The 17,441-nt window shown below is 38.2% G+C and overlaps 1 protein-coding gene across 4 annotated transcripts in view; it reads right to left on the bottom strand.

Annotated features, from left to right (window-relative positions):
* Swt1 (SWT1 RNA endoribonuclease homolog (S. cerevisiae)) overlaps window positions 1–17,441 on the bottom strand; it is a 60,800-nt gene that overhangs the window by 24,961 nt on the left and 18,398 nt on the right. For 2 of the 4 annotated variants that reach the window (XM_011248058.2, NM_025819.4), the window contains 7 exons: window positions 14,918–14,977; window positions 12,758–12,887; window positions 11,137–11,238; window positions 10,297–10,485; window positions 8,422–8,515; window positions 4,548–4,693; window positions 1,951–2,114 (listed from right to left, as the gene is read on the bottom strand). In XM_011248058.2, coding sequence (XP_011246360.1) covers window positions 1,951–2,114; window positions 4,548–4,693; window positions 8,422–8,515; window positions 10,297–10,485; window positions 11,137–11,238; window positions 12,758–12,887; window positions 14,918–14,977 — 885 coding nt within the window. Of the gene's footprint in view, window positions 1–1,950; window positions 2,115–4,547; window positions 4,694–8,421; window positions 8,516–10,296; window positions 10,486–11,136; window positions 11,239–12,746; window positions 12,888–14,917; window positions 14,978–17,441 lie in introns of all 4 variants that reach the window. The other 2 variants (XM_011248059.2, XM_030242199.1) reach the window with 1 other exon arrangement.

The raw sequence follows: 17,441 nt of genomic DNA on the forward strand, positions 1-17,441 counted from the left end.
ATGGATACAGAAAATGTGGTACATTTTCACAATGGAGTACTACTCAGCTATTAAAAAGAATGAATTTATGAAATTCCTAGCCAAATGGATGGACCTGGAGGGCATCATCCTGAGTGAGGTAACCCAATCACAAAGGAACTCTCACAATATGTACTCACTGATAAGTGGATATTAGCCCAGAAACTTAGGATACCCAAGATATAAGATACAATTTGCTAAACACATTAAACTCAAGAGAACGAAGACCAAAGTGTGGACACTTTGCCCCTTCTTAGAATAGGAAACAAAACACCCATGGAAGGAATTACAGAGACAAAATTTGGAAGTGTGACAAAAAGATGGACCATCTAGTGATTGCTATATCCAGAGATCCATCCCATGATCAGCTTCCAAATGCTGACATCATTGCATACACTAGCAAGATTTTGCTGAAAGGACCCAGATATAACTGTCTCTTGTGAGACTATGCCAGGGCCTAGCAAACACAGAAGTGGATGCTCACAGTCAGCTATTGAATGGAGCATAGGGCCCCCAATGGAGGAGTTAGAGAAAGTACCCAAGGAGCTAAAGGGATCTGCAACCCTATAGGTGGAACAACATTATGAACTAACCAGTAACCCGGAGCTCTTGTCTCTAGCTGCATATGTATCAAAAGATGGCCTAGTCGGCCATCACTTGAAAGAGAGGCCCATTGGACTTGCAAACTTTATATGCCTCAGTACAGGGGAACGCCAGGGCCAAAAAGGGGAAATGGGTGGGTAGGGGAGTGGGGGTGGGTGGGTATGGGGGACTTTTGTTATAGCATTGGAAATGTAAATGAGCTACATACCCAATTAAAAAATGAAAAAAAAAAAAGAAAAGATACTAAGTTAAAGAAATTCAAAATATCTTATGATCATGTTTACTCTCATATTTACATGGTATAAAAGTCTGTAAAATATATTTTGTCAAACATTTTGACCAAATTGAACTGAGTGAGGGAAGTACTGACTACTTGTTATTTGGAAACAAGGTCTCTTGTATCCTAAGCTCCAACATAGCCAAAGATGATCTTGAGCCACCGATCCTCTTACCTCTACCTTTAACTCCTAAGATTATAGGCATGTGCCACTACACACAGTTTATGTGGCATTGGGAATAAAACCTGTAGCTTCATGCATGGTAGGCAACTATTCTACCAACTGAGCTATATCCCTAGTCCTTGTGCAAGACTTCTAAGGATTTAATTTAAGCTCTAGGAGACCAATGTATCAAATATTCATAGTATATGCACAATAACTATTAGCTAATTTTTTTTAAAAAAAGAATAACTATTAATTTAAAACAAAAACACATTGTCACGTAAAGTACCTCTTCTTCCTTAATTTTCCTAAATATACCTTGTTTGTTTGTTTGGTTTTGGTTTGGGTTTTGTTTTTGTTTTTTTTTTTTGAGACAGGGTTTCTCTGTGTAGCCCTGGCTGTCCTAGAACTCACTCTGTAGACCAGGCTGGCCTCAAACTCAGAAATGACTCTGCCTCCCAAGTGCTGGGATTAAAGGTGTGCGCCACCACTGCCTGGCTTAGTCCTAACCTTTAAAAAATGTTTATCATATAATTATCAAAAGATGGTTCAGCATATTAAGGCATTTGCCACCAAGCTCGACAACCTGGGTTTAATCCAGAGGACCTACATGATAGAAAAAGAGAACCAATTCCTGCCAACTTGTCCTGACTTCCACGGGACCACCATGACAAACACATGCTTGCACACATACACAAACTTGTGCACATACATACACAAACACAAAATAGATACATAAAATCAGTTCAAAATGTTTTAAGTTATAACATTTAGAGAAAATGTGAGATATAGATTATTGTAAAGCTTTTTAATTTTCACAAATATCATTCTAAGATAACAAATCATCAATAATAGAAAGAAATCTTAACTAATACAGTTAAATAGGTACCTCCATCCAAAGATTTCCAAAAGCAATTTTCATTTCTGTTTCTAATATTGAAGATAAAGCTGTCCCAAGGCATTTTTCAAGATCACAAATGATCCGCTCCAGTAGAATGGACAGTCCGGAATTTGCAGCTCCTTCCTTAGGAGTCTCTTTCGCAGGTGGTACTTCTTTAAAACAAAGTGTCGGGTGTTACTACTACAAGAGGAGGTTATCTCTGGGTTTTTTTTTTGGGGTGGGGGAGGGCAGGACTTCAAGCATTACAAGCAGGTTTCAAAGTTACTGTATCACTGGGGATGCCCTTGACCTTCGGGTCCTCGTCTTCACCGCCCGGTGCTGGATTACAACCTTGTATACCGTGCCAGGTTCGCCAGGTTCGTGTGGGACTAGGATCAGCCATTAAGGAAGAGATGCTAGTGCTAGCCAAGCACTTAACCAGTGAGCTACAGCCTCAGTCAACGCTCAGGGGTTTTTATTTACCAAGACAAACAAACACCCTAAAATGGTTTTTTACTCAAGCAGAAATATCAGGGGAAAATATGTTATTTTAACTAAATTCAATTGTATTATTTTCTTTGTGTGTGTGTGCACCAAGTGGTCTTGTTTTACACTGCCCATCTCTTAACATTAAGGTATTGCTTTTTATTATTTAAAAAAAAAAATCAAAACAAAACAAAAAACCCAGTAAGATAAAAAAAAAAAACCTGCAAAATGAAACAATAAAAACAAAAAGTCCATAAGAAAAAAAAAAAAAAAAGAGTCCATTTTGTGTTAGCCAACTCCTCTGGACTATAGTTGATATACCCTGATATGCCTAGCGAGACTTCATTGGAGAAAACTGATTTTCTCTTTTCCAGCAGGGATCACAAATAGTTTCTCGGTTAGGGGAGGGAGCTTGTATCCACTCTACTACTCAGTGCTGAGATGAATTTTATTATTTTCAAACTACAATAATGCCTTGTTTTCCATTCGTTTTTCAAATACATAGCAGTTATACCAAAATTGGTTTTCTTCCCCAATACAGTACATTATTTCAATCCAGTTTCAATAAATCAATTTAAAATTAACAAAATTTCTGGCTTATGTAAATTCATGTTATCTTCTTTCAAAATAATCTTTTGTTGTTACTATTTCATTAACATTATACTTTTATATCTAAGAATAACTGAAATTTTCTTTTTTTTTTTTTTTTTTTTTTTTTTTAAAGATTTATTTATTTATTATATGTAAGTACACTGTAGCTGTCTTCAGACACTCCAGAAGAGGGCAGATCTTGTTACAGATGGTTGTGAGCCACCATGTGGTTGCTGGGATTTGAACTCCGGACCTTCAGAAGAGCAGTCGGGTGCTCTTACCCACTGAGCCATCTCACCAGCCCTGAAATTTTCTTATAGCAAAATTCAAATATTAAATGATTTATCTCTCTTCAAACAACAGCTAAGGTTTAAGATGACCATAATAAGCAAACTAAAAGTTTACTATAAATAAATAAATAAATAAATAAATAAAATATCCTGTAATTCCTCCTAAATATCACTTTGAATATCATAACAAAGATATACTACTCCCAAAAAGGGATGGAAGCATTAATATTTATACAATTAACTATAAAAGTATATCTAATGTTAAAATTCTCAACAATTACTTTCCCCACAAAGAAGCCAGAAAAGATAGACAGATCCCTGAAGCTAGAATTCTACAAGGTTGTGACAAACGTGAATGCTGGAAACTGAACTCTAGCACTCCCAAGCACTCCCAGAGGGGAAAGTTAGAATATATTTATAACTAGTGCCATGCAATGTAACAGTCCATCAAATATCAAGTCGCAATAGATTATTCTAATAAAAAAGCAGCATTGCTCTTATATTTCTTATTAGTTTAAATTTAAAAAACCTATTTTACTAGAGTTGTATGATATTTGCTTTTTCTGTATTAATTGGGGATTAGGAACATGAAACTAATTTTACAAAAGCATTAGAAAGTTCCACTTCCAAAGACTATTTCCAGCCTAGCAGTGCTAGTACATATCTTTGATCCCGCACTCGCAGAGGCAGGGAGGCAGGGAGGCAGGGAGGCAGGGAGGCAGGGAGGCAGGGAGGCAGGGAGGCAGGGAGGCAGGGAGGCAGGGAGGCAGGGAGGCAGGGAGGCAGGGAGGCAAGGAGGCAAGGAGGCAGGAGGTAGGCAGATCTCTTTGAATTCCTGGCCAGCCTAATCTACGGAGTGAGTTCTAGGACAGCCAGGGCTACACAGAGAAACCACATCTCATACCCTCCTCCCCCCACTTACATGTATTCATTTAATACATATAAGCAGGTATTCTTTTTTTTGGGGGGGGGGGTTCAAGACAGGGTTTCTCTGGTAGCCCTAGCTGTCCTGGAACTCACTCTGTAGACCAGGCTGGCCTCAAACTCAGAAATCCGCCTGCCTCTGCCTCCCAACTGCTGGGATTAAAGGCGTGTACCACCACGCCCAGCGATAAGCAAGTATTCTAAACTTACTATTATTTTAAACTTACAAGATGAAAATTTGTTATTAGTTTCAAATGTTACCAAAAATATTGGGGCATAGGACATATTTACAATTACTCCTGGTAAAAATATTACCTGCGTTCAACTGCTGCTTAGAAATACAAGGCTGATGACACAAATCTGTGTTCAGAGTTAAATTTAATATCTCTGTATCCAGATCTTCTTTACTGAGGGACTTCACACCACTTATCAGGCCTTTAGTTCTTAAATTTCTATCATCCCTAAAGGTGGGGTTAGGGGAAAACAAAAACATTTTAGAAGATCAACTATACTTCAATTCAAACACACAGGTCAAGGTTGATAATTAGTTATCAATAGAAACATTTAAAATGGTTAAAAAGTTTAAAAATGAACTTGATAGAAACATAGGACTGGAGAGGTCACTCTCCAGGTTAAGAGTGCTTCTTGCTCATCCACAGTACCAGATGCCCCTGGCCTCTGAGGGTACCTGCACTCATGTGCACATATCCACAAACAGACGTATGCACATAACCATAATTAAAAATTACAAGATTAAAGCTTATATTATTTGAAGCTTCTATAAACTTCTCTTTAAACACTAGTATAGTACACAATTTTTATATGATGCCTTTTTATTTTCTTTCATTATTTGCATATGTTTGCTCACGCACGCATGCGTCACATGCACAGGTACCCACAGAGGCCAGAAGAGGCTGTGTCAGATTCCCTGAAGTTGAAGTTTTAGGTAGTTGTGAGCTGCTCAGTGTCGGGCTGGAAACCAAACTCAGATCCTCTGCAGGAGCAGTGCATGCACTTAACTGCTAAGAGATCTCTCCAGCTCCTAAGCTTCATTTTAAGAAACAAGCAGGGGTGGGGTGGGGAGGAGAGAAAGCCATAACAGTATCTTCTGGGGTGATGGGGTTAATTTACATATGAAGAGAAATACGAACTATGCCACTATCAATTTAATAATGCTGGCAGTTATTAATATATTTGTACACTGCAATGTAAGTACATTTTCCCTCAAAACCAATGAACTATGTAAAAATAATCAAGTTAGATAGGGAGTGAATAAAGATGTAGAGGACAGAAAGAATGGCAGACTCCTAATAACTGTTATGGCTATATTAGGATTTCATTCCTCCCTCCCTTCTGGAAAAGGGACTTGAGTCTAGGGCCTCATGGAAGCTAGTAAGTGCTCTGCCACTCAACTATATTCCAAGTCTCAGGAATCTATTCTTCTTTGCTTTCAATACTCTTGAAATTCCCCATAATGTAAATCTTTTTTAGAAATAAGAAAGTACCATTTTAATTTAGAAGAATATGGGCAGCAGGTGTGGGAATATAAAGTATAATGGCATTAAAAGTAGGGGAAAATAGCATGTGGGGATGTGATAAGGAGATAACAGAGACCCAACAGAACAAGGTTACTGGAGTATGCGAGAATGGAATAGCAACAAGACTTAGGGCTTTGGAAATGGATAAAATGTGGTATTTTTCATTCACTTAAAGAATAGGTTAAGAGAAACCAAGAGTTCTTTTTTTTCTAATGATTGATTTCAGTCAAATTAGGGGAATATATTAGTATGGAGCTTAGAAGAATCATATGAGCTAGAGATAATAATTGAATCTAAGTAAAACATTTAAAATAATCCACAGCAGTACATTCTGATTCCAGAGTTCCTCCTTTCATGAGGAGTCTACTTTCTCACTTTCTCCTTTAAATGAAATTTGTTTTCCAAATCTTCAAAAGAATGCATAATATACTGTGGTGCCAAAATTTTCCCTAGTAGTACCTCAACAAATGATAACTGTAACATCACTATCCAGACAACAAAACAGATGCACCCTCACAGTAGGAGGTACAAGTAGATGACTTATACAATATACATTATCATCACTTAAAGAAAAATCATGTTGAGTGTGGCAGCATGCCACGGACTAAACTCAGTGGGTCCCTGTAGTGGCTATTCCTGGTTGTCAACTTGACTATATTTGGAATGAACTACACAATCCAGAATTGGAAGGCTCACCAGTGACCCTTATCTGGAGGCTTGGAGATCCTTATCTGGATCTTGGTATGGAGATCTTGAGCCAAAGTGGCTATGGATTCCAGAAGATTAAATCTCCGAGTTTAAGGAACACACCTTTAATCTGGGCTACACCTTCTGCTGGAGACAATATAAGGACATTGGAAGAAGGGAGTCTAGCTCTTGCTCCTTCGCCTGCTTGCTGTGTGAGACTGAGTAACTGCTAGATCTTTGGACTTCCATTCACAGCTGTGACTGAACCATTGTTGGGAATTGGGCTGCCGATTGTAAGTCATCAATAAATTCTTTTACTATATAGAGACTATCCATAAGTTCTGTGACTCTAGAGAACCCTAACTAATACAGTCCCTCAACTCGTGGGTAACCAGGGCTTCAGTGTTCAGGTGGACAAGGAGTTGGCAGGGTGACAAACAGACACGAACACAGAGAGAGTGCTGTATCTGAATGTAATTTCTCAAAGCAAGCATCAGACTTATATTACAGAAGAAAACAAAGAAGTTAGGTGACACATCAGCCAAGGTACATTGAAGTTATCTGACACAAAACAGAGAAATGCATACATAAAGACTGACAGGAACCAGGCAGTGGCTACAACTGAGATAAATGGTGGCCCTTTCTAAAGTCAGCCATCAGGGAGCCAGGTGAAGATTTCACACCCTAGTCACAATTTATGCTGTTCCTCTGAGCCTTGTGACAGCTTGTACCAAGGGGTTCTGCTCTTGCTCATGAATAATGTAATACTGTAGTCCCTCCTTAAACCACAACACTCCTTTTTCCTAGACCACTGTAAATTCCTGCATATGGGAATGAGTCGGCTATAATTCTAAGTTTACTTTGTAGAACTTGCCCTGAGATTTCTAGCTCTTATCCAGTAAACTGCAATGTCTGATTTCTTTCACTGAATATCAATACTGAAGGCATTTAGTCTGAATGAGTAGCATTACCAATAATATAGCACCAACTATCACAAGGACAAATCTGGAGCATTCATGCTATGGGATGCCAAGGCTCCAGGAGACTAAGTTTTCATGAAACTTTTTACCTCAGGACTGCATCCAAGCTTTTGGGCCTGCCACGCAGATTTCACTGGAGTGGGTATAGCAGCAGCACACACCTTTATTACACTACTCAGGGCACAGATACAGGTGGCTCTTTGTGAGTTTGATGCCAGCCTGCTCCACATAAGAGTTATAACCCAGCCAGGAGATTGGGGTACAGGCCTTTAATCCCAGTACTAGGGAGGCAGAGGCAGGCAGAGCTCAGAGTTTGAGGCTGGCCAGCCTGGTCTACCAAACCAGTTCCAGAATGCTAGGATTACACAGGGAAACCCAGTCTTGGTGAAACAAAAGACAAAAAACAAACAAACAAAAGTCATGTAGACCAAACAGGGCTACATAACTACAAGAAACCCTGTCTCAATTAAAAAAAAAACAGATATGACCCTGTGCTAGGCACCACCCTAATTCCTTTACATACACTATCTGATAAACCTTATGAAGAACAATTCTTTTGTTTATTAAACACAAGAGAGCTAAGTTAGGAAAGCTGCAGATTCATATAGCTGAGTACTGAAAGGTTTAAAATTCTAGCCCAAATTTACTGCAGAAGAGGCACTCATGACATAAGTTATCCTCTATTTGTATATGAATAATCAACTTCTTACTTCATACAACTAAAAAATTCTTTAAGATTTTGATATCAATTTTTCCCCATCCTCTCTCAAAAGTATTCTGAATACTATATAAATTAAACTAAAATAAAATTTCACCTATTTATTATCACATTCCTCTGGAATCATATATCATAAAAGTAATAGCTGAGTATGATTAATAGTAGATTTATAAAATATTTGATCCCCAAGTTGGCAAATATAATTTCTAAACATTCTTTGCCGTTAAGGTACTATTTTTAAAAAGCGAAATGACTATGAAACTCACGTGCACAGAATAACAAGAGAACACGGGAATAATTGCTGGTACTGAAGACAGCACTTTAATACTCGGTCATCATTGTTCTCGTCACTCAGTCCATCTGCAAATGTAGCAAAGCAACTCCTAGTAAGCACATCAGAGATCTGGAGAGAACTTGAGCAAGTTGGCTCAGGCTTGGAATTACTGTTTCAAGAGGCTGAGACAGGAGGATTGCCACAAAAACAAGGCTACCCTGGGCTAGAGTGAGACCCGGGCAATGGGGAAAAAAGCTGGGGTGGTGACAGGGTAGACTGGGACAATAGCTCAGTCAGTAACGTCCTGCTTCAAGGAAGACACCAAACAACAATCTCTGGCTTTTTATTCACAGAGACAGGTGTTGTGTGTGTGTATGTGTGTATGTGTGCGCGCATGTGTGTGTTTGTGCAAACGTGTATATTCACATCATAAAAATATACCCACACAAATACAGAATATAGCTCTGATGTCACCTGATTACTCTAGGCAATATTTACAATCTAAACATATCTATGTTCTGAGGCAATGGAGCTTCTCTGGTGGTGGGTACACACTTATCACTATCTATTTCTTCAAACCCACACAATGTAAACTAGGTAATAATGACACATCAATGTAGATATAATACACTGATTGTAATACCTTTTTTTTCCTTTTTTTGTTTTTTTAAGACAGGGTCTCTCTGTAGACTTAGCTGTCCTGCAGCTCACTGTGTGGAGCAAATTGGTCTCAAACTCATAGAGATCTGCCTGCCTCTGACTCTTAATTGCTAGGATTAAAGACATGTGCCACCATATCTGGCTATAATATATTTCTTATTCTGGTGGAGGTATTGATTATAATAAGAGAATTATTATGTATGGGACTAGAAAGGATAAGAAAAATTTCCATCCCTTCTGCTCAATTTTGTTGTAAAGCTAAAACTGTCTAAGCATTTATTTTTTTAAATACATCTGAAAGGCAGAAAACTCACTAAATAAAATAAAGATACAAAACAATGTCTTCACATCTCTGAATGCCCAGACGCAAAGGACAGAAGTGTAATCTTAGTGCAAAAGATCTGACTAGAAACCAAAAGCTATGAACTCTAGTCTCAACGCATCACTCAAATATTATGAATATATAATTGCATCCTGCTTAAAATTTTCTCATTTACAAGATGTGTAACTAAATTTCTTTTTTCTTTTCTTTTTTTTTTTTGTTTTGTTTTGTTTTGTTTTTCGAGACAGGGTTTCTCTGTATAGCCCTGGCTGTCCTGGAACACACTCTGTAGACCAGGCTGGCCTCAAACTCAGAAATCTGCCTGCCTCTGCCTCCCAAGTGCTGGAATTAAAGGCGTGCACCACCACTGCCTGGCTGTAACTAAATTTCTTGTGCCTCCTTTTCCTTAACTTCTAAAACACTGCATTTAGAGAAGTGCAAAGAAGAAGAAGAAGAAATAGCCCCTTGGCAGAAAACACAAAGTGAGGAGAGAAGACAGAAAAGGAGGGAAAGGTCTGAGGAGAAAAGATAGGGGGACAAGAAAGAAGAAAGGTTGGGGGAGGGAGAAGAGGGAGAGGAAGAAATAGAGGAAATGTAAGCCATTACAAAAAAGAGATGGGGATCCAAAGTTCTATAGTGTAGTCAAATATGAATCAAACTATTATTATCATTCTGAGAAATACTAACACACATAGCCTAAGAAAGTATAGGACAAACAATAAAACAAAATCAAGGATTCCCAAAATGAGCCATAAATTACTACAACATTCTTTTCACTCCACAATCTAGACCTACACACTTCATTTTTAAACCACTTCTTTCCAAAAATAAGCAAGCACCCAAACAAATCTTTATCAAGGCACACCCATAAGAAACAATACTTACAAAGTTTTTGGGATGCCAGCTGTAATGACTGGCCCCACAGCTTTCTGTCTTGACTTTTGAGGCTGTTGTTGATAAAATGAATTGCAGGTACAGCTTTATGCTGAACATGTTTTAGTAATTTTCCTGCCTTCATACGATCTAGCTCTTGTATAACCACCCAAGGAATTATTAACACAAGTGTGTCAAATCCTAAAAAATAGAAAGATTTATTTTTAGAATCCAGCATGTATTGAGGTACTAAACCAACTTCTATAGAAGTCACAGTTTTAAGTGTCGTCTCCAGGCCATGGCGATGACTTGGTGGGCAAGTGCATTTGCTGTCAAGCCTAATGACTCACATGGTGGTGGGAGAAAGAAAGAGACTCCTACAAGTTGTCTACAAGTTGTTCTCTAACTGCCACACACATCCTGTGGCATGCACATATGTGCCTATGCACACGCGTGTACACGCACACAAGCACGCACGCATGCGCGTACACATGCATGCATACACACAAAACACAAATGAATAACACAAATAAATGATATAACTAAAATAAGGAATTTAAAGAGGATCTAAAAGCCAAAAGAATGCTAAGAATTTAAACATTAAAAATTACCAGATAACAAAAATAATTAATTTGGCAGACAAGGCTCCTATAATCAAGATTTATACTGCAAACAATTTCACAATAAACAAATTTAAAATATAGTAAGTTCCATCTAAAAGTGTGTTCTAGATTTCAAGAGTCTTCTTAAAAACTTCAGATGCTAGAGTATGACTGTGAGAAAATCAACTACATTAATATAAAGTACCAACTCAAAAAAGGAAATCAGAATCTATAAACAGTTTTTAAATACCTGGTATTTCTGTCGTCTTCAAAATTTTAACGAATTTGAGATGATTCATGAGAACATTTGTGTCCATAACAATGAGAAGCTTCGTGTCTGAGGCAGTGTGTGCTGGAGAAGAGCAGAGTTAGTGTGTCACAACACTTGATAATAATAAACTACGACTACGTTTGGTATCACAGAAGTACAGATAATTCTTTTACATTTAAAGTCTGTCTTGTAAGCTTATGTTATAAGAGAATCAATAATAGGATTCTCAGCTGCTGACTAACTGACTGGCCTATCACTTGCTGCCACATAAATTTCTTTCCAGTCAAGGGTTCCCTTAGGGGAACCTTGTTTAAGTCAGGAAGACTGGGCAGAAGAGGGTAAAGAAGGACCTATCTAGGTCAGAGAGGGTAAGGCCTGGTGAAGCAGAAATGCAGGAACAAACAACAGAGGGAAGCCCAGAGAAATACCCACAGAAGTGCTTTTGGGAGCATTCTTATAGGAAGAAGTCCTTTTCACAGGACTATAAATTCCCATTACTTTAATTTCTTTTTTTTTCTTCTTTTTTTTTTGGGGGGGGGTGGTCGAGACAGGGTTTCTCTGTATAGCCTTGGCTGTCCTGGAACTCACTCTGTAGACCAGGCTGGCCTCGAACTCAGAAATTCTCCTGCCTCTGCCTCCCGAGTGCTGGGATTAAAGGCGTGCGCCACCACGCCTGGCCATTACTTTCTTAAAACAAAACAAAACAAAAACAAAAAACAAAAACAGTAATCACAAGTTTCCACACCAGTAAACTATCATAAATTTTTTGGGGATATATTTTAATCACAAATTGACCTGCCCAGCAGTAACTATGGTTCTAAATCCTGTATCTCTGGTAATTATGCACTCAAGAAGTATTAATTTTATCATATCCTCAATAATTTATCACTGAAAAGCTAAATATATTTAAAACAAAGAAAATATATAAAAGTAGGAGCATTATTTCATAGGACCTTTGTGAAGATCTGGTTAAATTTCCTCTTAGATCATATAGGAAAATGCTTAGAAATTTGTAAAATGAGTATTTTAAATATGGACAAAGGTAGAACTATACTTTTTACAGAGAATTTAACATGGTATACTAATCTAGGTAATATTTTATTTATTTATTTATTTTTATTTTTATTTTTATTTTGAGACAAGCAATATATAAGACCATATAGAAAAGGCTGTCCTGGAACTCTATATAATCCAGTATGGTCTTAAACTGTTAATCCTCCTGCCTCAACCTCCTGAGTGCTAGGACAACAGGTATGTACCACCATGTCCAGTACTTTGATTGGTATTACTGGCTCCCAATAGTTAAAATAATCAAAACTTTACAATAGTAACAAGGAAACCATGAAAATAATACCTTTAAGCAAACTGTGTATCTGATCAGTACTAAACGTTATAAAAGAGCAAGAATAAAAGACAGTGCATAACTTTATTACTTCTTGAGAAAGAGAAAATGTCTAATGGCCTAGCAAGATAAGAGATACACAATTATGATTTTAAGTGAACACATTTTAACATCTTCATCTCTACACTGTAAAGTGTGAATCCTGACACATGAGTTCTTACAAGAGCAGAGATCACAGTTAACATACAGAGCACACACCAGCAGAGGGATGTGCGTCCTCATCCACCAGGTCAATCTCCATGCTCATGAGCTCTCCAGACGGTGGAACCACAGGCAGATCCACGCTTCTCCCGACACGTGCAGCGTGGAGCTCTTCTACTATCTGCATCTAAATTGTAAAAGACTCCAGTGAAATATCTGAGTTACTTACTGCAGATATTTAATATGAAAAGAAAGCAATACATCACAAAAACACCTCACAGAATACATGGATCTATAACCAGTTTTAAAAACAGTTCCTTTCTGGAGTCTCAGGAAAGCAAACTCTTTTACTACTTTATAACTTAATTTATCCACTATAAAGAATATTAAATTTACCTATTTTCTTTAGGAACTTTTGTTTTGCTGTCCTGACACAGGACACAGGTTTCTCTATGTAGCCCTGGCTCTCTTGGAACTCGCTCTGTAAACCAGGGTGACCTCAAACTCTGAGATCCGCCTGCCTCTTCCTACTGAGTGCTGGAATTAAAGGTATGCACTACCACAGCCCAGCAAAGATTATATATTATTAACCTAAGTCATGTGAAGTTCCTTATATAAAACCTAGTAAACAGACATCAAAATAAGTTCATTCTCATTTTTCTTCTCACCTCAAAGTACTTGAGTCAGGTTTCCCTTACTGAGTGTGAGCGGAGGCTGTGGCTAACAGAAAGCTTGCCTAGCACATGTGACCCTCTGCATTCAATCCAAAAGTCTCATCCAGTGTTCCTGCGACTTCTTGTACTGTTTATCAACCCTCAGAAACTAAACACTCTACCTCTTACTATTGACTGTATTACACTTTAAAAGTGTATTTTGTACTGGGAAACAAGAGTATTTGTGCACAAGCATCTTTACCCACAAGCCATCTCCTTGTCTCTGAACTATAAATCTTAGATCCTTCTCACTTTAGAAGTATCTCTCTGATGGTATCTTGATATAAAAAAATTAAACTATGGGCTGGGGATGGTGGCACACACCTATAATTCCAGCACTCAGAAGGCTGAGGCTACAAGATCATGAATTCAAGGCCAGTCTTCTTTATACAACAAGAACAAGACCAGCCTAAGTTACACAGTGATAAACTGTCTCAGATTTTAAATTAAACAAGAGTAGGAGGAGGAAGAAGAAACAAGAATGTATTCTCTTTAAAGCAGATAGTCTCCTATCAAGAAGCACTGACTCTTAAGACAGAAAAATACCAGTAACTATTACAAATAAAGCTTATCCATAATTGTTTAAAGAAAAAATAGAAAATGTTGAATTTTAATTTACTAAGACAACATAAAATTATACAGAATAATTTTATGAAGATAAGCCAGGAGATTCTAGGCTGAAAATAAAGCAATAGGAAAAAATACAATATTGTGAACTATCATCTTTACTCATTAACAAGTTCATCTTATTGCTGAGTAGAAAAAGAAAGAACGTGTAGGTGTTGCACTGCATTTTGGCAAATCCAGGCATACATATACAAAAGCATAACATTAGACTAAAATAAAAGTAACTTGTGGCCCATGAACATCACCCTCTGTGTAAAACAGATTAGCTTATCTGAAGCAAAAGCAAAAGGTAAGTAGAGATTTTTTTTTCCCCAATGCTAGGTAGGATCAGATCCAGAGCCTGAGACTGCTAAACAGACACTCCACTGACTGTGCCTCAACCCTAGCTCTTGGACGACATAGTTAAAACTTACAAACTGAACTTCCTAATAAACCAAACGATGGATAGGATTTTTCTTTGTTTTGTTTTGTTTTGTTTTGTTTTTTGAGACAGGGTTTCTCTGTGTAACCCTGGCTGTCCTGGAACTCACTCTGTACACCAGGCTGGCCTCAAACTCCCAAGTGCTGGGATTAAAGGCGTGTGCCACCACTGCCCAGCTTGGATACGATTTTTATGGAGTTTAAATGGACATCGTTATTTTCCTACCAAGGTTTTTACAGACATTTTACTAAAGGTAGGAACTACTTAGCAAGGCACCCTGTCATATACCTGTAATTCCAGCACTCAGGAGGCCAAGACAGGAGGAGGATCACAAATCTGAAATCAGCCTGGGTTACATAATGAGACCCTGTCCCACATCACACACACCCCAAAAGAAAGAACGAACGAACTTTGAATTTCTTTAAAATAATCAAAGTAAATAAGTGCATCGATAACCTCTTCATCTGCATCTTGGGTATCCTCAGATGACACTGAAGAACATGGTGTTTCAAAACTCTGAAATGAAAAAGGGTTTTGAGTCAGGTCTTGTATAATGTATTACAGCATCTCTGGACTCAAGTCGCCAGCTATCAGAACTGGTTCTTTCTCTCCTTCTCTCGCCAGCCCTCCCTCATTGTGTGTGTGTGTGTGTGTGTGTGTGTGTGTGTGTGTGTGTGTGTGTGTGGACAACTTGGGGAAGTCACCTTTCTCTTTCAACCTTGTGGGTCTCAGGGATCAAAACTAGGTTATCAGGTTTGGTGCCAAGTGCCTTCATCCATTGAACCATGTTGTCAGCCTGCACCACACTGACAAACAAAAATGTCTCTAGACATTAATAAACACCCTGAGGGATAAAACTGCCCCCATATGAGAAATCACCTCAAATGTCAAGGAAGCTAGAATGAACTGCTTGTAACTAGACATTCTAAGTTCCTATGTGATCTCGTTTAGACTAGTCCTACCTGGTGTTCTCTAACCTCATGTGACCTCCAGAAAGGTCAGGGAGTTTACCACATAACAATGCAGGAAATTATCTTAACTGTCATTGGCATTTCCTAAGCCTATTACAAATGCAAACAGAAGGCATTTTACTTAGGCTGCACCTTATATGCTTTATTAAATATACTGAATAAGGTCAACAGCTTTATTTGGAGTCGAATTGACTCTAAATGAAAAAATATGACTATCTTGCTTCCCTGATTACCTCTCAGTGCCTTTCTTCCATCTATGAAATACAAACCAAAATGCTAGGCTTTCCTATGAGACAGTTTTAGTTATTGTTCAATTGCTATGAAGCAACACCATGGCAAGTCAACTCTTATAAAAGTGTTTAACTGGGAGGCTTGCTTACAGTTTCAGAGGGTTCATCCATGATCATCACAGCAGGAAGCAGACAGGCATAGCCCTGGAGCAACAGCTGAGAACTACATTCTATCCACAGGCAGCAGGCAGAGACACACTGGGCCTGGCTTGGCTTTTAGAAATCGTAAAGCCCATCCAAAGCAACACAGCTCCTCCAACAAGGAAACACCCCCCAATCCTTGCACAGCTAGTTCATCAGTCAAGACTAAGCAAGTATGTGAGCCTACAAGGCATTCTTATTCAAACCAGCACAGACATAAAATCATCTATTATTTAACACTGAATTTCTATCCAATACTTCTCTTTCTGTATCTGTGTGTCTCGGTCTCTTTTCTTCTGCTATATGCAGAACATGCTAGCCTTGAACTTGTGACAATAACCTGCCTCAGCCTCCAGAATACTGGGATTATATAAGCATGCAATGTCACAGATTCTCTGTGTGTATGGGGTTTTTGTTTGTTTGTTTTTAGGACACAGTCTAGTTTAACTCAGTCCAGGCAGGCCTTGAATTCACAAGGCGCAGAGTGAATTCCTGTAAATCCTGAACCTCCTTTCTCCACCTCCCAGGTGCTAGGATTACAGTTGTGTGTTATTATACCCAGATTTTAAAGTGCCAGAGTTATAATATTCCAAAGTTCTAAAAGTTCTCTTAAAGGTGAATAATTTATTTCACCATAGAAAAGGTCAGAGAAGGTTATTAAAGTGATTCACAAATGCAAATGTAATCTAGAAGAATGAATGGGCCAAGGTTTCTAGCCTGAATTCTGTTCCTCTTGTGACACAACAGAGATATCAAGATTAGTACATGAAAGAAGTCAGTTCACAGAAAGACTGGAAATGCATCTCTACCTGGATTACATGTAAGATCAACACATGCACAAGAAAAGCTTCCACTACACAAATATGGGAGAAGGTGATCAGAAGCCCAGGGAACTTATGCTAGCTCTTTAGCCTACTTCCATTCTCAGGACCACCATTATATTTCCTGATAATCAATCTTTATTCCTATAATTATCAAATTGTATAATTCTTTGTTCCAAGACACTAGAACCATGAAATCTCAGTGGATACACTGATGTTCATATAAACAGTGAAATACCTTCTGTCTAGACTATTCCTGCTTCCACATTCCATCCCATTTCACCTTCACCTGAGTAGCTCTACCCATTCTTTTATTCTCCATATAAATGTTGGTCTCTCTAGTCAGTCTCTCTTAAGTTATAGTGTACCAAGGCTGTATTATTCTTACATTATACATCCTAATATTAAGTGAGAATTACTTTATTATACTTAAAGAACTCTTTGTCCTTACATGAGTTAAGACTCTAAAATCAAAACCATGTGTCTCTTACAGGCTATTTTATGGCAGTGTCTGAAACAGCAGAACTGAGAAAGTAATCTGTTGAAGAGATACCTTTAGAACGGTAAGTCCTGCAGGCTCATCTGAGTTTAGAAAAGCCTAAGAGACTGCTACAGAGCTTATGCCAAAGGACTATGTATGGGAACTTACTCTGCATACCACATTCCTTTTTGTTATGAATACTTAACATCTGCCATGAAATTGAAGCAGAACAGGGCAGCAGTTAGTTTCACAAAGCCTTGCCAAAAATAGCATATA

This window comes from Mus musculus, chromosome 1 (assembly GCF_000001635.26).
Source record: "Mus musculus strain C57BL/6J chromosome 1, GRCm38.p6 C57BL/6J".
Taxonomy (NCBI): domain Eukaryota; kingdom Metazoa; phylum Chordata; class Mammalia; order Rodentia; family Muridae; genus Mus; species Mus musculus.